General features: G+C 38.6%; 1 protein-coding gene across 1 annotated transcript; it reads right to left on the bottom strand.

Moving 5' to 3' along the window:
- Nucleotides 1-3,758: 3,758 nt before the first annotated feature.
- Nucleotides 3,759-7,142, bottom strand: cd248a (CD248 molecule, endosialin a). Its single transcript, XM_027017267.2, has one exon. The coding sequence runs from the start codon at nucleotides 6,924-6,926 to the stop codon at nucleotides 4,833-4,835; it is 2,094 nt and encodes a 697-aa protein (XP_026873068.2). The 5' UTR covers nucleotides 6,927-7,142; the 3' UTR covers nucleotides 3,759-4,832.
- Nucleotides 7,143-20,672: the final 13,530 nt, after the last annotated feature.

The following is a 20,672-nucleotide window of genomic DNA, read 5'->3' as shown; positions in this document are numbered from 1 at the left end:
ATGACTCCTATCAGACTGCACGGTAGTAAGAGAGGTGCTGAATAATTACTGGATGTTACCTCTAGTCTAAGCATATGTTGTATATTAATGTCAAGTGAATATCAAGTATGATGGAGGATTATGGCATATATCATATCATCCTTATTATCTTCCAAATTGACTTCTGAAATACAAAAGTCAGGCTGTGCTTGAAGCTGCACACTCATTTACTCATTCAGTCATCTCTGTATCCTAATCGCATTGAATCAGCAAAGTAAAACTGTGTCAGGAAGCAGTGAAGCAAGACTTTCCAAATATTGTCACAGGCAATAACCCAGCAGCCAAAGCTTTTGCACAAGTGAGGTAGTTAAAACAAAAGTGGCTATGCTGTGGTTTATTATTACGTTACAAACATCTACTTACCATTATTTGTAAGAGAAATCTTAATAAAATGCCTTCCTGTCAGAACATTTCAGCTACAGTAGTGCACATCAACTAGCCTATACTTAATAAATGAAGATAAAAATGGCTAACACTGAAGGAACCTCTGTATGAAATGGTCCACAAGAATTCAAACACTCAAAATAGAGAGATTTAATAGCCTTATAGTTTGCTTTGAACAGCTGGGCACCTGAGGGCAATGCATCACTTAGCAGAGGATGCCCAGCAGACACTGAGTGAAAAAACGATTTACTTTGTTTTTTAAAAGCCTCGGAGAAATAGTGGATGTGTCCACTCATGACCAATCATGCCCTTTGCTATTACAATACATCATTTAAAAACATTTTTTACAATGCCGCCAGGTGGTTTGGTCCATTTTCACATAATTTCAGAAACATGTGATAATACCATTAATATTACTCCTTTTATGATTTATTCTTAAAATTTATGTACAAAATAACAGCAGGACATCTATGTCTGATGCAGTTTAGTTCCTGAATATTTAAAATCTTTCTGATCACAGATGTAGTCACTGCATGCACTGCCACAAAATATGACATTGCTATGAATAAGTACCAAAGACCAAAGCTCTGTCCTACTAAAATTAGACCTTAGATATTTTGCATAGTGCTACTATCACAATGAAAATACATGCAGCTTTTATGTTGCTAGGTATATCTCTGCAGTGCTTTAGACCATGTGACTGAAGAGGGTTGAGGAATTACCCATGATCCTGCAAGGAGGTGAAGGTCTAGGCCCAGGGCCTATCCACCTGTGTTCTGACACAATAAGAGTGCCACATGGGGGCTTTGTTTCAGCTAATACCTCTATATTTTCTCTCGATCCATCTCTGTCTTGAACAGAGAAGATATATTTTCAGAAAATTAACTTCTTGTTTTAGTTCACCATTTCAGAAATCCTATCAACTGTATGCGAAGATGTTTTACTAAGACCTAGTAACAGCACTGTAATGAACTCTTTTTACAATTTGATCTTAATTCAAGTGCTTAAAATATTGTTTAATCATCTGAGGATTGTAGGCCTGTTTCAGCAGTGTTTCAGAGTGTTGTCATAAGTGGCAGCAAACACTAAGGTGGACTGCTGTATGAAGGAACTGTGACATTTGTGATTTTGCAGTTCACTCCAGTTGCATAAAATGTAAAATACCAGGCATGAGCCAGCACTCACACAACCAAGGCTACCTACTGTAGGGAATTCCTCATTTTTAAAGTGATACACTGCCTGGCCAAAAAAAAAAAGGTCACACACTCTTATTTTTCGTTGGACCGCATTTAGCTTGATTACAGCACGCATTCGCTGTAGCATCGTTTCCACAAGCTTCTGCAATGTCACAACACTTATTTCTGTCCAGAGTTGCATTAATTTTTCCCCAAGATCTTGTATTGATGATGGGAGATTTGGACAACTGCGCAAAGTCTTCTCCAGAACATCCCAAAGATTCTCAGTGGGGTTCAGGTCTGGACTCTGTGGTGGCCAATCCATGTGTGAAAATGATGTCTCATGCTCCTTGAACCACTCTTTCACAATTCGGGCCTGATGAATCCTGGCCTTGTCATCTTGGAATATGCCTGTGCCATCAGGGGAAAAAAAAGCCGTTGATGGAATAACCCGGTCGTTCAGTATATTCAGGTAGTCAGCTGAGCTCATTCCTTTGGCACATAACATTGCTGAACCTAGGCCTTACCAACTGCAGCAACCCCAGATCATAGCACTGCCCCCACAGGCTTGTATTTTAGGTACTAGGCATGATGGGTGCATCACTTCAGCCGCCTCTCTTCTTACCCTGATGCGCCCATCACTCTGGAACAGGGTAAATCTGGACTCATCAGACCACATGACCTTCTTCCATTGCTCCAGAGTCCAATCTTTATGCTCCCTAGCAAATTGAAGCCGTTTTTGCTGGTTAGCTTCACTGACAAGTGGTTTTCTAAAGGCTACACAGCTGTTTAGTCCCAATCCCTTGAGTTCCCTTCACATTGTGCATGTGGAAATGCTCTTACTTTCACAATTAAACATATTCCTGAGTTCTACTGTTGTTTTCTGATTTCACCACACATTTAAGTGATCGCCGATAACGATCATTCAAGATTTTTTTCCGATCACATTCCTTCCTCGAAGATAATGTCCACTTTTTAATAATGCATTGGACAGTTCTTAACCCGATTTTAGTAGTTTCAGCAATCTCCTTAGATGTTTTCTTTGCTTGATGCATGCCAATAATTTGACCCTTCTGAAATAGATTAACATCTTTTCCATGACCACAGGATGTGTCTTTCGACATGGTTGTTTAACAAATGAGAAGCTACTCACTGCATCAGTTAGGGTTAAATAACTTGTTGCCAGCTGAAACATAATCACCCATGCAATAATTATCTAATGGGAGGCTCTTACCTATTTGCTTAGTTAACTCCAGGTGGTGACCTTTTTTTGGCCAGGTAGTGTATATAACAGGGCTACAGATTCTTCCAAGCTAAAGGCTGTTTCCTACTTGTTATTTCTATTGCCTCTTCCCAGTAATCTTAGGTTAATTCCATCAATTCTGGAAGTTAGCACGTATACTCAGTAATAAACCGAAATAAAGTAAGCTCTTATTTATGTAATAAATCAACAATATTTTATTTCCAACACAAAATTTTCTTTTAGAAAATCAAAAAGAAAGAAATATAAATGCAGTGTCATATTTTTAAAATTATTTTATAATTGGTGATTTAAAACACCCTGAATAAACCATTATCTTAAATAACCTGAATAGAAGAGTTAGTTGTTTATAAAACAGAACATCCTCATTTATAACAGAGAGAGTGAGAAAATAATTACTTTTTTATCCAGAAAAAAATTAAGCTAAGCATATTTTTAAAGTAACATTGAAAACTGAACCTATTGTATATCCTATTATATTTCCACAATGTTTTCATTTAGCTTCAGTCTCTCTGTATAACAGACAGAGGCTCATTCATGTTGATTCTGAGTGCAGTTTACATCGTAGGCCTCCTGCCTGTCAAATAATAGTCATACTAAGCAGTGTTTTACTTACTTGAATTTGCTTAGCAGTCATAATGAGCTAACTCTATTGTTTATATTTCTCAGGTTTATGGGGAAAAGGTTATCCCCTGATTAGCAGTACTGCAGATATTAGAAAAGCCCCAAATCTGATTTGGAGCTACCTGGAGAGGGTGATATGATGTAATAATAATGTTAGAAACATTCAAGTACTGACAAGCTACAGAGATATTGCTATGAAAGTGACCTATTCAGATTTCATGAAACATGATAAAAGTTGAAGAAAGGGTAGTTGATAAGTCACCATGAGATCTTGATCACAGTGGAATCACATTTTAATGGGCAGAAACTGCAAAAGGTAATAAAATGGAAAGTTTGGTTCAACAAGGACTGTTCATAAGCAAATCTTCAACATTTACAGATTTTTCAACAACTTTCAGTAATATTTGGCTTTGCCACAGAATTGTATGAGCCATGTGATTCTGGCCACAAAAGAGTCACAGTCAGTGTGCTTAGACAGTTTTTGCTTGTTTGTGTAGCATAAGTTGCATGTCTAAAAACACAACTGAGTTGAGAGAGAGAAGAGATTCAAAATGAATTGCTCATTAGGATTCTGCCACAATTACATTCTTGCAAATATATTTTACAATAAGTATAGCAAAATTTACAATTTACCATAAGATTCTTGACATAAGTTTATTCCCTGGAGATGCTGTGATAGTTTGTTTTTAATAAACCCAATGAAGCCAAAGTACAGACAATGTTACCACTCACTAATACTTGATTATTGATTAAAACTCAATGGGAAAATTCTGTGTCATGATAAACTTTGTTCTTTCTATGGAAAATATGCATTAAATTGCCTCTGAAACTTTACAGTACTGCACTAGGTCCCCATCTCACTTAATCTACAGCATAAATGTAATCCATCACATCTGGCCCAGAGAGTAGAAACAAATAATATTTTTGTGGCCAATGCAAAAACTCTTTCACAACAAATGACTTGAGGATGCATCTCTTCTGTATTTTAAAATGACAATATTCTGGTGGAGTGCTCTTTGAAACCAAAAATAAATATGTGAAAAGGTTTAAAGTCTCTTTTCCCATTAGCTATTTATGAAAGAAATGAATGAGTAACAATTTCAGGAGATCAGGGTGATCAGGGTTGGCAAAAGAAGAACAGATTCGGTTGTCTATTAAGGAACAGCAGAGGCTTTTCAGTTTCTTAGTGTCACCTCCCTTGCCATGTTACATATCCCATATAAATATCCACAAATAATACATTTCTGTGAGGATTGGATCGGCATTGCTCTTCGGCTAGTTCATTTGGCCCACCTTTTGCTGTGAAAGCTTTATGTCCAGGTTTGTTTCCCTACCTTTGTTCAGATTGGTTACACCCTACCGCCTGCCATATCAGCTGCCGCTTTGTCACCGGCACCAGCAATCCAGTGATAGCAATCGGGGGCTTTCGTGTTCTGAGGCTTGGCAGTACAGCGTCTGCAGTAGACAATACCCAGCACGGCCATCACCACAATGAAGATGCAGAGCGGTACCAGCAGCCCGACCAGCAGCCAGTTGCTACTATCCTTAATGGGTTCCTCTTTTCCCTCAGTGAACAAGATCAACTGGGTTTGTGATTCTGGGCCCAATTTGTTGATTTTATAGTCGAAGACTCCATCAAGAGTTGTGAGAGGGCTTTGAGTGGTTTGCACTTTGTTCAGCCCCTTTGAAGTAGGACTGGTCCGTGACCATTTCCAAGCACCACCTCCCACAGTAGTGGTGGGCAGTGCTGTGGGTTCTGTGGTACTCTCATCCTCATAGTAGTCAGGCACTGGAGTTGCTGTAGAAGGTAAAAAGTTTTCCATGGAAGTCACTGGCAGATCCACCTCATCCCGTTCCACACTAATGATCCCAGGAGAGCTTTCAATTGAATGGGTGCTTTCAGCCTCTTTCTGGTGAGCAGTGGTGAACCATGGCAGGTGTGTGGGAACACTATCCAGATTATAAAGCCCATCTGGAGACTTGCTGTTCCAGTCAGTGTCAGAATCCTCAGTCCAGGGGTACTCCGTGCCATCAGGTTCCCAAATAGGGTGAGGAAGATGTGTGATCAATGGGTAGGAAGCAGTTACTGTAGAGTGTTGTTCATCTTCATCAATGAGTCTACATGAATTGTCAGGTTGAAGCTCATAACCCTGTCCACAAAAGCATTCAAAGCCCCCAATGTAATTGTGACACATCTGCTCACAGGTTCCTTCAATCTGACATTCATCAATATCATGACATTGACTTGGGTCCTCTGGCAGAGGAGCATAGCCAAGATGGCAATGGCAAATGTAGGAACCCATTACGTTCTCACAAGCATGCTCACATGGATACTCCGCACACTCGTCCACGTCCTCGCAAGTGCCCTCCTCTGACTGATAGCCATCCCGACAGTGACACTCGAAGCTGCCTGGAGTGTTTATGCAGATGTATTCACATGGGCTCTGCAGGCACTCATCCACATCCACACAGTGCTGCTCATCTGGTGCCAACATGTAGCTATCTGGGCACGCACAGCGGTAACTCTCCATCACTGCCAGGCATTCAAATTCACAGGGAGCTCCTTGGCATGGGTCAATTGGAAAACAGGTTATCTGATCTTCAGCCAGGAGGAATCCTTCATTGCATTCACAGTAGGCATGCTCGCCATCCTCTATACAGTTATGGTTGCAGCCACCATTGTCCTTATCACACCAGCTTGTCTTGGGATCATCATAGCAGTAAGGAGGTTCTCTGTTCCAACTCACAGTCCCAGCCTTTATTTGCATACACTGCACTGTCTGGTCACCCTTAGTAATACAGGGCACAGTTGCCGATGATCCAGGAGGAATTTGGGTCAAGAAGGCAGTAACAAGTTGAAACGGAGTATTATACAATGCATTCCCAGCTCCTTCACTCATAATAGGTTGGCACATACCAGGAAAAGCATACCTGCACAAGTAGGCATCCACAGGCATGGAGCATTGGTCATCCTTCCATTTCAAGTTGTTCTGGAGTTCCAGAGCATGAGTACTGTAACTCACGGCCACACAGCGTGGAGTTGAGCAGATGGCCAGGGACTCCTCATCCTGCCAGTTGGTGTATGAGGTTTCATGCTCTCCGGTGACCCAGGTAAAGCCCCTCATCGGACTGGCTTTTGAGCACTTGCGGGGCAGCCTTTGCAAACCAATCCATATCCGCATGCGGTCGCTGTCCCTCAGTTCTATTTTAGAAAAGAGAGTCTCTACCATCCTAGCCTCCTGTGGACTCGTGATGGTGACCAGATTGCCCCCCTGGCTTTTGCAGCTGCGCCAGGCATCCAGGAAGAGTTTTCGCTGCGAGTAGAGCACTAAACAGCTGTTCTCATTGCACAGTACATCCTGATCCTTCAAATCCTGAGTCTGTATACTTGTTACATACAGCACTACAGACAACAGAGTTGTAAAGTGCACAGGGGAGCCCATTCTTCTCAAAACTCTCTCTATCTCTCCCTGTCTCCCCCTCTGTCTCTTTTACCCAGTGTTTTTACTGTTGCTTTCTTTGAATGGTTAACAAAATCCAAAGCTATTCCACATTTACTGACTCCTACTTTGTCCAAGTTTTGTGTGTATACTTTCTCTCTCGACTCTCCTGACTCTCCCCTGTCTGACAGACGTTTGAACCTGGTTTGAGTACTTGCAGTCTGTCCCCTGACTTTCCAGAGAGGAGGAGGAGAGTTCGGGGGAGGGGGCATGAGTAATAGGAAGAGTTGCAAAAAAAAAAAAAGAGGAATTGTATGTTTTCAGAGGAGGCAGGGATGGGGGAGGGATTTTGTGTGTGTGTGTGTGTGTGTGTGTGTGTGTGTGTGTGTGTGTGTGTTGGAAAACCGGGGGAGGTGTAACAGTCTCCCTTTTCTCAGAGTATGCCGTATGGTTCTCATAAGTTCATGTATGGAAGTGGTTTGGGACCCTTTCATTGCCCCCCTCTTCCCTCCACCCATACAGGGAATGGGTAGCTCTAGTATACTTCTCCCAAAACAGTTTTTCCCCCATTAATAACAAAGGCCAAGGGTAGACTTATGAATAGGACAAAGCAGAATGCCTTTGCCAAAAATCCACCTTTCATCATTAAACTGTCTCTTGCATGTTTCTTAGTATACATTCTTTGGTTTGCTATGTTTTTTTTAAATACCTTTCATATTTATCGTTTGTACATGCCAACAGTCATCAATATTAACTGTCTAGAAGGTATAAAAATATATTTCATGAAGTAACTTTTAATGAATGTGGCTGTTTTTATTCTTGCATTTCTGTCTTTATGAGGGACCAAATGTCCTCAAAATGATTGAGAAGCTGTGTGATATTTTAGACAATCTGAGACAGCACAGCAGTACTGATCCAAAACTGGTTCCATGTTATGCAAAAATAAACCTTGTAAACTTTTAGATAAATGTTATGGGGTTGTATAGTTTTTAATGGGACACACAGAAAGACATATTTAGACTTCAATATGGTGACTGCCATTTTTAAACAGCAAGTAATTAAGAATTAACAGCAAATAATCATTTGTCCAGGTGATTTTTTCCAAAAGTATCTTATAATGCACCGTATCCTGTATCTGAAATTCCTTTGCCTGATTTTTTTTTTTTTAATTCAAAGAATCCTCAGACGAAATATCTCTGGGATAATACTGACACTACTGACCACAAGCATTAATGCTTTTCTGTATGTAGTATGTTGCTTGGCTTTTCTTGACAGTATTGTGCCTTTGCCGTTCTATTGTGTACAACAGATCTATAGGACTGCAGTCATTTCAAATGTATAGGACTGCAGCTAGCATGGAGAGTCTGTAAGGTAATCTTTTACCAGTGTGCATTTATTTTTCCTGGAGCTTTCCACCTGTGACCTGTTAATCACATTCTCTCTCTCTCTCCTTCTCCGTGATCCCTCATTCAAATCTCTCTGGGGTATCGAGCTGCTCTTTGTCATCCCTTCATTTCTGTTGGGACTGAACACGTTCACCTCATTTTCTGAACTCTCTCTCTTTCTGTGCTGACATGCTGAAGGACATCTAATGGCTTTGTCGGGCACAAGGGTAATCAAATGTATTAAGATGCCAGATCAAAGAGGCCTCGTTGAGATCTGAACAAGACGTTGTTAGAACTGAAGCTCGCCTGGACATGAATGTCATTTTTAAAGGGTTCACACAGCAGTTACGATGTTGTTGCTTTTCTCATATTGATCATAAGCCACATATACAGCTTTGTCTGTAGTCATGGCGTTAGATCTGCATGGGCTTTTAGTTGCTTTAGATTCAATCATTTTATAGACAGCACTTGTGCACTTCATTCAGACTAACTGCCTCGCAGTGAAGCACAAAAGTCATCTGGTTGTTTCAAAATAGCCTTCACCCAGTGTCCCCATCCCTCAGACAGATAGAAAGAAAACAGATAGAAAGAAACTTTGACCAATATGGCAATATTTTTTCATACCCCTGAGAGCACAGACCAAATCAGGAAAGGATAATACAGACTGAAGTATTTAGCCTGTATTAAAGATAACAGCAGGGCAGGCACTAAAGGAACAACTCCATTACTTGGTTATGCCTCTTTAAGAGGGCATTTCTCAATGGACCTAATCTTTTAACCTGACAATTAGGTCTTCTTTTAGAGAGACATCTCACCAGCAAAAATTAACAGAGCAGTCTGCTAACCTATTCCACTAGGTTTTAAACTTGCCTAATGCATAAAAACAGGATTATGTGGATATTTATTACATTCTCAATGTAACATAAATAATTATGTACCAGTATAAACACCAGCGAGCAGGGCCAGGGGTAACACATACCTTTAGTTCAAATACAATCTATTAAAGGTATTTGGTTATATGACATAATTTAGTACATTTACCACACACCAACTTCACCAAACTGTTCCATGCAGCTCAGCATTTAGTGAAACAAAATAACAATATTTCTGCCACCTTCCAGAAGAATGTAGAACATAATGAACAAAGAAAATCACAGAACCATGAAAAGTGTTTTTCTTCACAATGTACTTCATACCTTACTGCACTGAAATGCAGCACAATTTCAAAGAGTGAATAACTTAGCCATAGAACTCTCCTTCATCAGCTAATAAACGGATTTTATTAAGATTTCAAAAGCGGCAGTCAGCAATGTATTCTTCAGTAAAATGACAACTATTTGGCCTTCATCAGTCAATACTCTTTTTCAAACAATTAGCGCTTTTTAAATACTTTTTGTTGTCATAATTATTTTCATGAGGACTACAAATTAGGTGTTTAAATCTTTTCCCTAAAACAAATTGGCCTCAAATCTAATTAAGTGACTTGGAGTTTGAGAATAGTGCTTCTTACATTTAACATCTCATTGGGTACACAAGTAAGCTGCAGGGTTCATTGTTGGGTCAAAAGCATGCTTCATGTATATATACACACACACACACACACACACACACACACACACACACACACAGTTCAGGTATATCTGTATATAAAGTATATAACATCGACCTCCTCAGTGAAATATGACATCTTCAAGGCTTTTGATCCAAGCAAAAAGACTCCCATAATTAAACTAACAGGATGGATTTCTTATAATTCACATCACATTACATACTCTCTTCTCTCTTTCCCCTCTTATCTAGTGGTTGTAACTACTTAGAGGACACTGTCATAAGCATAGCAGCTCTCCGTCACCTCCTAAAGTGTCATAACACTGAGCCAGCCATGGCTGCCGTTATCACAAAGTCCCATTGAAGCCATAATCATTTTAGAGTGAAGCTGATTATACTGTGGGGAATGGTATGTTGAAGGAATGTGTGTTTCACTGCCAGGTAAACGACCTGAAAAACAATAAAGCAGACTTTCAACGACCATTTTAAATTGATTTGATATAATCTAGCTGTTGGATGACTCTTGGATGCTATGTTCAGAGAACATAAGCACACAAAAGGAATTAATATAATCCACAACCTAAAAAACATACACATTAGGGACAACTACATTATGGAGATATCTAATAGAAACCCCACACCACATACAACTATCTTTGAGTTATAATACACTGATTCTACATTTAACTCAATTCAGATGTTAGTTGACTGACTGTTGTACAATTGTGATGTTTTACCACAGAAAGGAATGTAAACCTAAAATGAACCTAAAAGACTCCCAGTCATGGGGAATCCCTCACAAGGGGAAGAAAAAGTTCGGGGTACTCTTGGTCACCTAAAATGTCCCATTAAATTCACAACGTTTCATAACTTTCACTAGAGTGGAGAAGGGGTGTCCCTCACTTTACACAGTGGCCAAGACAGGAAAACATATGAGCAGCAGCCAAAACACACACACATACACATACATACACACACACGCACACACACATACACAAACATATGCACACCCACACACACACACACACACTCACGCGCACACACATACACATGCAGAGACACACACTCACACGTACACGTGTGTGCACACACACACACACACACACACACACATAGACTTTGTACCTGAAGTCCAGTCATGTCAAACAGTGAACTTTATTCTGAGGAGCTGCTGTATATTTCATACTTGGAAAGTATCAGGATTTTAAATGTATGAATACTAAGAAAGTTTCTTGATGTAGACTAAGATTAATGAATCTTAATGAATTTTCCACTGAAAATCCATGAACATTTTAATTAATTGCTCCATTGTGATTTTTCCAATTGTAGAAAACAACTACCTGTATCTAGCTCAGCTCAATGTTCCTCATTCACACTGCTTTCAAAATGATTGTTTATCAGATAATCAAAGTTTTATGCAGAGATTATATGGATGTTATTTTGTAAACACTTATGTTCACATGAATTAAAATTAATCTACAAACACTTTGAGATATGTGATCATTCCATGATCATGAAGAGAAATAAGAAGACCAAAATCTAAAAAGAAATCTGCAGAAAAAGACCCCAATACAAAAAAAACAAGAAAAAGACAAAACGATGAGGCTCATTACTTCATTCCACGCAGCCATTAAAATAAACGTTGGATTAAAAAGTAAGTCATTTTTCACTGCTATCTCAGTCAAGCATTTTGGAATAGTATGCCTTTCCCAGGGATAAACCAATTACTTTTTCTAGTTCATGATTACAGTTCAACATAACTGGGGCTGGTACTCCACGATTAAAGAATAATAAAGAGTATAATACAAATTTCCCACAAGTCTTCTGTGTTATCATTAGTATGCATCATTAAGTCAGTGAAATTAACGATGATTAACCCTCTCTCATGATAATTGGTCTCATGTTTTGATAGTAGACAGGCTTATCTTGACTGGACCCATGTTGGTTCCCAACACTGCACTGACCTAAGTCAGTACTTCATCCACATACTTTAGAGAGGAGGGGCTCCAGTAATTACTTATGGGGGAAAAATACATTCTCTTAAAACTCCACCCTTTCTCTTTCAACAGGACAAATCCACTTCTGAATTTTATGTCCTATAAGGGAAATATGTAACTCTACTGTGTATATGCACTTGCCCAGCAAACCACAGGCACATGCACGACCAACTGAGGTAATCCAAAAACACTCAAAAGGTCCCTAGGTGTCCTGCAATAAAAGGAAGCTTGAATGTTGCTTCTGCTCTTTGTGTCACCTAAAGGCACTCATAAGTACACACATGCGTGTGCATTCATGCCTTTCCAGTCCCCTAAGACACCCCAGAAATGGGTGAAATACTGCAGTGTACTTGTGCCAGATCATATCTGCAGCTATTTTACTGATGCTTAACAAGGAGGAAAATCATCTGTAAAATTGCATTTGTGAGGTCAGGATCTCTTATCAGTTTGACATTGTGAGGAAATTAGGAAAAAGCACCTTAACCCATACAACAAAGGGCAGAAAATGGGAAGCTGAGAAAAGGGGAAGCAGAGAAAACACAACTATAAATTAACTGAGGTAAATCAGGACAAAATATGATTTAAGTGTTTGTTCTGAGTCTCAGTCACGCTTTTGGGCAAGCACAGCTAAAGGCAAAAATATTCTCCAGGAAGTAGACATTTTTGAACACACCCGTTTTAATCACTCCATTCGGAGAGACAAAGCTGTTCACATAGGCTGTAGCAGTAGACTTCACATTTGAACTTTAGGCATGGCTATTCCATTAGGGTTAGTCTGAAGCCATTCATGCACAATCAGAATGATTTTCAGATTTTCCTCAAATCAGTTGGAGGTTACAACAACACCTGCCTGCCCTTAAGGCAATATCAGATATCTTCTACTTCTCAGCTATCCTATGTTTTTTATTTGAACTGTGTTGTCTTGCTTATTCCAGACTAAAGTACAGTGCAATTCAAGAAATACCAGCAGAAAGGTGAAACTACAAATAGATTTTTTACTTCATGTCATTACACCTTTGATGTAAAAATGTCATTTTTTAACACAGAAGTATCCCACTACAGGTGCAGCAAAATTTGGTGAAACTGTAGAACTGAAAATGTGAAAGTCATATGTAAGTCGCATATCCCAAATTAACAAAATCTTTACCAGTACATAGCAAATGAAACATATATCTAGTCACATAAGATTTTTCTAAAATTTTGCTATCTTGAGATCCTAGTTGTCATTGCTGGAAAATTATAAGCATCTGTCACGTTTCATATCACAGTGCCAATGTTTAACAATGAGCACAAAAGTACATTTAAGGGACACTAGTTTTCAGATAAGAAAAGCATATCCCACACATACAGATAAATACACACACCAAAAAAAAACAAAAAAATAAACACAATCCCCTCTAAGCATCGTTATAAAAACACAGTGAGCAGAACAGTCTTGGTCAAGTGTTTACTTTACTTCTGCTTTCCTTACGATCTCCTTCTGCGTCTGGCTTTCAGATCAGCACACTCTGCGTGCCTGCAGAGGTTAACCCCTGCTTATCTTCCGCCTGGAGAAGCACTCCAGGAGAACATGGCGTGTGATCCATCTGGCTCTCGCTCCATCCACCCTCCCTCACCAATAATGGTTTTAATGTGTGTGTGTGTGTGTACATGCGTGTTTCTGATGGCCTTCTAAAGACATTGGTCTCACAGCACAAAATGAGTTCTCCACACAGCAAGACAATCGCCCTGCTCCCATATCCAGTTCAGGCCATGCATACCCCTGCTATCGCCTGTCAAGTGCAAGCAGATTTATTTTAGGTTACTCATTCTGTAACATTATATCATACTGTCTGGAGAGGGAAGGTGGAGATTCAAATATGCTCTCAGATGATTTTTTTCACTTATGTTATGGGCATGATAAGAGTGTTTTTATTCTGTTATTACACACTCTTCATCTACTGCTCAACAGCTTACGCAGTATATTCATCTCACTGAACCAGCACTTCCTGCAAGCTATGGTAATAATTATATCTCAAGCACAAGTGCTTGATTTAGCCTTGGACTGTACATATTGGAAAGATTCATGCAAGCAGGAATGTAGATCTTCCATAGTATAATGACTTAAGGTTAGTGTGTATATGTATATATAACTGCCTATCTTGCTAACTATTATCCAGGCTATACTTCATGCTTTCTGATATGCTTTCTCTTGAAAAAAGAAAAAAAAACATTTGCAAAACATTTCCATAGCTGTAAATTCTTTTACAATTACTGGAAAAGTACATGAATGTCTTCAACTCTTAGCTTTGCTGAAGCAGCTTTTTGGCCTATTAGGCATATATTATGTTGTGTAATTGTGCTTAATTTAGAGAGCAAAGAGCAATGAGTAATGAGTTTGGCTTTAAGTTACAAGATAAAACCAAGCTCTGATCAGGCCCATTATACCAATGAAACTGAGACAAGCTAAAACCACAACTCCCGTGACTCCTGTGTTTCCCACAGTTCATGTCTCCATCAGCAATGACTGTTTGCATTCTACAACAGTAACCTCTGCCCTTTAGCACATTTTCACCAAAACATGCATAAAAAATTTGACAAAAAGTTCATCAGACCACACATAGCAGTCAGTCTATTACGAAACATGCAAAGGGCAAAAAACAGGTACAAATGTAATTTTGTTGCATTCATCTTCACAGGCCAGTGAACGAGAATTACACTGTTATTAAGATGCTGATGACACTAACCAGTTCACAAGGCATTGTATGGGATCCAGACAAATGACCTCACAGTGAGGCAGTGTCACATGTCAGGAACCTTTGCCTCCTGGTATTTGTGATGACTGCCCAACCCATGACAAATTCCAGAGTCTCCATTCATTCATCCAGCTGTAGGTCCAACCATGCAGCTGTCAACTATTATTCTGTTGTTAGTCTATGATTCTTATTTGGAATAAACGTTGATCCTCCAGAAAACCTTATCCTTAGTTTTACGTGTTATCATTATCAACTACTTTATGTTACAAGATTATGTCAGCCTAAACACTACCAATATAGCTGTGTGCCTGCATAAACATTTGCTCCTTTTTAATGCTGGATGTTCAGTTTGATTTAGGGCTTTGTTGTGAGTAAAAGCATCAAATAAGGCATTTGAAAATGAAACACTGGGATAATAAAGTTAGCGCCAGCATATCTAAAGCTGAAAGCTCATTGCACCTGATGGATATCCAATGCTACACAAAAATCAAGACTTTTTGTTTACTGTGAGAGACATTTTCAGATAACAAGTAGACAAGAAATGATACCATGAGCAAGGTTAGAAAAGTCAATGTTGGGCATCATATAGCCACACACAAAGCACTGATGCAGGCAAGATTTCTGACTCATAAAAAGTAGTATTAGGATCATTCACCTTCCTATCAGGGGACATTTTGATGGGTGAATACTTGCAAATTTCATAAAGCACATAATTTAAAAATGCTAGTATAAACATAAGTGCTATAGGCCAGATGCATTTAAAGTACTACCATTGAAGGCCCCACTGAAGGAGGAAGTAATCACTAATCAAACTGGGTGAGAACTAGTGAGCACTTAGTAGCCTTATCAATCATGCCTGATACAACCACTTATTAAGAATGAATGAAGTTATACTTATATAGCACCTCCATCAGAACCCAAGGATGCTTTACAATCAACACAGATTTTACATCCACTCAACACACCGGTGAGAGACATTTACATCCACTCAACACACCGGTGAGAAGCCAAAGCCAGCCAATGCATAAACACTACACGGTAGTCATTACACACTACATAAAAAATTGCACTACACTCTTGACCTAAGAACAAAAATCTTATTTCATGAATTTTACATATTTTTGTATTTATGAATACCTATGTTTATGTATCTATATGTATATTACAAAAAACAGCAAAAAATAAAGATATATGAACAGAGTTATATTTATTTGTATTTACAAAACACAATGTCAGTTGTTCCTTCTGCCTCAGCATCATTCCTCTGAGCTGGGTCACAGGTCAAAGGTCATCATCTTCATCACAGGCCATGTTCTCCCTCACTAGGCAACAGGGAAAGAATCCTTTGATGTATTGAATCCAGTCCTGAAAAGAATCCACTCTTACATCATCACATGCTGCATGCGATTGACTGCAGTAGGTTTTCCCAGATTATAGAGGCTTCGATCATAAGCCTTCCTTCGCCATGCTGAGAAAAACTTCTCAAACGTGTTTAGGAAGGGAGAGTTCGGTGGAAGGCAAACATTGACAAAACAGTGGTTATTGATAAACCACTCACATACTCTTGGACCAGAGTGAAAGCTCACACTCTCCCATATTACAACATGCATAGGTTGCTCTACCTGCTCAGGATCTCCCTGCTAAGGTCCAAGCACATCCCGGAGACCATCCATGAATGTTAGATGTTCCATGTTGTATGTAATGTGGTAATGTAGAACCCCATAGCTGTTGACGACCACACACAGGGTGATATTGCCTCCATGCTGGACAGGTACTTCTATAATGGCACATTATATTATGCCGTGACCTCTCCTTCTCCTCTTTGGGAGATTGAACCCAGCTTCTTTCAAATAGATACATTCATGGGCCTCTCCATGGATTCTAATTCAAACTTTCTCTTTACCCAGTGTGAATATGGACCAGGGTGTTTTGTGACAGAGCATGACTGACCTCATGTCTCTGTATACATGCTCTACATACAATACATTATATATGCTAGTATATAGTGTACTGTAAATCTACACTTGCACATATTGCTCTTTCACTTTTTCCGTGTTACGCTCAAATGGTAAGCTTGTTTCATCTGCGTCTGCTTACATTGCAGGACAATGTCAATTATGCCAAAAGTCACACTAATGAGCCCTTTAAAATGTATATTATTCAATAATGCGCTGCTGTATTTCACACAGTCGAACTGCATTATTCTGACAGGCCACATCAACAATGAGGGTCACCTGTTCTTGTGAGAACACGCGTGTCCATCCACCCTCATGTGGCTGTTTTTCAGTTCTACAAATAGAGGTCATATTACAGTATTAGAGGCATACATATTGTTATACTGCATTAGTAAGTTTCTAATACTTTTTATCCTGCCCCCTTTCTAGAGTGTTGATGGAGCAATGCACTGAGCCATCCTACAGTATATGTTTACTGTACTTTGATTTCAAGTAACAAACACATATTACTGTAACTGTTTTCTGAATGTCCTGGCTATGGAGGCTATTGAAAAACTGCTTATATCGGGTTGCACACGTTGTCCTGAATCCCTGGACCAAAACAAGATCTGTGATTGTTGCTCTAATTCCTCGTTTGATTTGACTGCTCTTGTTCTTCCTTGTCCTCCTAATCTTACTCCTAATCCAGCACCTATGACAAGCATGCCTCTTCTGTTGTAAACCTCCATTGCTAAAGTCACAATACAGCTCATACATGCCACTTGGATTTGAGATTGCTTTTATCCTATTTACATTTTACACTGATTGGACACATGTGTACAGAGTTTTTACCTGTAGTGTGTTAACAGTATGTTTGACCTTTGTGGCCTGTGTTTGCATCAAAGTGCATCGCCATAGAGAATGTGTTTTTGTCAGTAAGAATGTGTTTAGAGTTTTGCAAAAAAAAAGCTGAATCAGATCTGAAAGCTGTGCATAACTAGGTACATATTATTTAAGGTTTTTAAAAAGAGTTATTAATTCAAGAAATAAGAATTGGAAGTTTCAAATTTTGTTCAGAGAATGGGGTTTAGTGTTTTAGCCATTCAAAATAAATGAAATAAAACTTCTCATGTCATTCACCTAGAAAATTGGAAGTTTTACTAATTCCATGAGCTCTAAACTTTTCATGTGAGGTTGTGTATCTCAAGACTGCAAGCTCTAATTAGAAATAAGAGACATCTGATATCTTTAAACAAAATACAAACACAAAGAACATACATAACAGTATACAGGATAGAATTTAATGTTTTTTATGATATAGATGTATGAGCCATGGAGTCCTAAATGGGCGTGAACTTCAACAAAGTTCTTGCGTTAAACAAGACCGTCAAGTCCTCGACATTAGAGAACCATGTGGCATTTACCATGTACTCAAACAAGCCAAAGAAAGCCTAAAAAAAATCTGGGGCAAAAATCTGGGGTAAAGAATGTGTAAATCTTATTAGAATCCCCTGCAGGCCTAGGCTGAAATGTGCCTGATATTCCTTCTGAATTGTGGGTTCAAGGTTCTGTGGTTTTTTAGGAATGATCCATGTTCTGAGACCAGGGTTTAGTGTAAATCTTGTCAGCGAGCTCCTCCCTAGACTCTTTCTCTACAGAACAGAAACATCTTACAGCTTTTCTTACAAAGAGTTACGGAGACAAGAAATGTGAACTCATCACAGTGGTGATGTTCTGCTGAGCAGCTGCCATGTGTCTGTGGGTCACAGGTTGGAGTATCACACTGTGAGTGCAGATGAAGAGAGCGGTTCCATTGCAAGTAAACGGTGCTATTGTTTCAGCTTGAAATTCAAGACAATCTTCCAAACTTTTCTTTTACCTTTTTTCTCTTCTTTCATTCTCAGTCTCTTTCTCAACAAGGCATTTCTGGTACTGCTTCCCTTAAACCAGTGCTGTAGGGAAATATAATTCCATTAGAGGATGTGTTCCAAAAATCCTTCATTTTCCTCTAAGCTCTAACATAAATATGTTCCCTGTTGTACTTCACTGTTTGTAAAATTGCCAGGAATTTTCAGCAAGTTAGAATCCTTGCTGACAACTCTGACTTTTCTCCTCCATGACCCAAAATCCTTGTTAAACAAATCAACATGCCAATGTGACAGGAAATATAGGACTCTGTTGTGTCTTTGTTTGACTCTCTGAACAATCTTCAGTTGTAAAATTCAAAACATTTAGCTAATGCATTTAGTATTGACAAAGGCTTAAACAATACTCTTGAATAGAAAGTAAGACACAATTCATGTAGTTTACTTATTTATTTGAGTATGTGGGTGCCAGCCTATAGATTATTAAATGTTTTTCATATTTGAAAGATTAAAAAACCATGAACAACAATATAGAATCTCCAGTGCCCTGTCTGTGAATAATTACTAGAATAATTATCCAGTATAGCATAACTGTTTAATTTTGAATGATATTATAGAATTTTGAATCATAAATGGTTATTGGAACCATGTCACACCACAATTTTACACATTTCTGCTAATTTTACACATTTCTGCACACATCTGCCAAATTCAGTAAATTTACTCTGTTGAGTGAAAATGCGTCAGGTTCCTGTATTATTCTAGATGGTTGGAATTTGAAACGAGCTGTAGGCTAATGTAAGCAGGAATGTACATTTACATTAGAAATATATTTGTAACACTCATTAAGCAATATTAGTGTTAGCATCTGGTCTGGATTAACACCAGACCCCAGGGCACGTGCCAAGTGGCCAAGAAAAAAATATTCAAATAATGAAGTAATTTATTAAACACTTAAATACAGCCATGGACATGTGTTAGTGCTATCCCATATGACATTTCATATCCAAAACAGCTATGTATGTAAGTTTGTTGCTGTCTTCTTGACCTACTGCCAAGCAGGTTGGGGGTATAAGAAGTGCCAAAAGTGGCTAAACTGGATTGAAATCCCAGAGGCTCAGAGAAGATACTGTGCAGTTTGAACTTTAAATATGAACTAAAACTTTTTGCAAGTAGTACAGTTTTCTACCACTACAGTATGTAATCTCCACATACTGAGTCTAGAAAGGAGGTAACAATTTAATAGTAAGATTTCTTAGTTAGATTTATGGCCTAAATGTGATGGTCTTAGACATGACCCTGGTTTTAAGTAGCTTGCTTCTCAAGGTCAAAATTTAGAGAAAAATGATTTCTTTCCTTGATGAATGTAGTTGAGTTCATGACTGAAATTATTGGAAAATATACGACCGCATAGTATACTGCCAGCCCTAACATTTTTTTCAAAGTTAGTGCAAATGTGCATAAATTGTGAGACCATATTACTCTTTCCAGTTTTAGATGGATCTCCTCTGTTCTATGTCTTTATCCACAATTGATTCCACAGGAGATCACTACAGGACAAACATTTGGAAGCAGGAGATATTTAACAACAACATGAAATATTCAATTAATCTTATGGCCTAAATCATGAAGTTTGCATGTGCTGCTATGGAATGTCAAGACTTGAAAAGTTCATTGCTGACTGGTGGGATGTGTTTTTCTCACTTAAGTACTAGTGAGAAAGGATTAAGTTTCTGTCTATAAAGACATATACATATATCTATAAAGTAATTTTACCACAAAAACATTTGTAATATTTATGACACATTATAAGCAATCTCAGTATTAATTTCAGAAATGAGAATGGCTATTTAATTTACACATTGCCATCACACAAAATATCCACGCGTAATACGTAGCTTTCACTGGTCACAAATACAAAACATAATTCCTAAATTAATGAAACATTCTTTATCGAGGGCTATTATGAGCCAAGAAACTTGGATTTGGTCTAAATTCCTCACTCACTTGTCTGTAATCCTACACACATCTACTAAAACAGTGATATTTAATTAAACCACTTAACCACTCTAAAGTTGCTATAGGTATCCCTCCTCTGAGATGGCCTTTAGTAGGTAAATGCCAAAGTGTACCACTTAAATTAGTGTATATAAATAAATGCTTCCTTTGGCACTTCCCTGACTGAGACAAAATAGGAAAACCCTTGTACCACCGGATCTGATGGAATATTTAGACATGACAATTTCTACTGGTTGTTTTAAAATAAGTCAAATGTGCTATAATCT

Source organism: Electrophorus electricus, chromosome 13 (assembly GCF_041902795.1).
Source record: "Electrophorus electricus isolate QZ-2024a chromosome 13, ASM4190279v1, whole genome shotgun sequence".
NCBI classification, from domain to species: domain Eukaryota; kingdom Metazoa; phylum Chordata; class Actinopteri; order Gymnotiformes; family Gymnotidae; genus Electrophorus; species Electrophorus electricus.
The sequence above is the reverse complement of the archived record's forward strand: the minus strand, read 5'-3'. Positions and strand labels throughout refer to the sequence as shown.

What these genes read in the sequence shown, in the direction of transcription:
- cd248a (XM_027017267.2), bottom strand. Translation starts at nt 6,926, where the DNA reads ATGGGCTCCCCTGTGCACTTTACAACTCTGTTGTCTGTAGTGCTGTAT.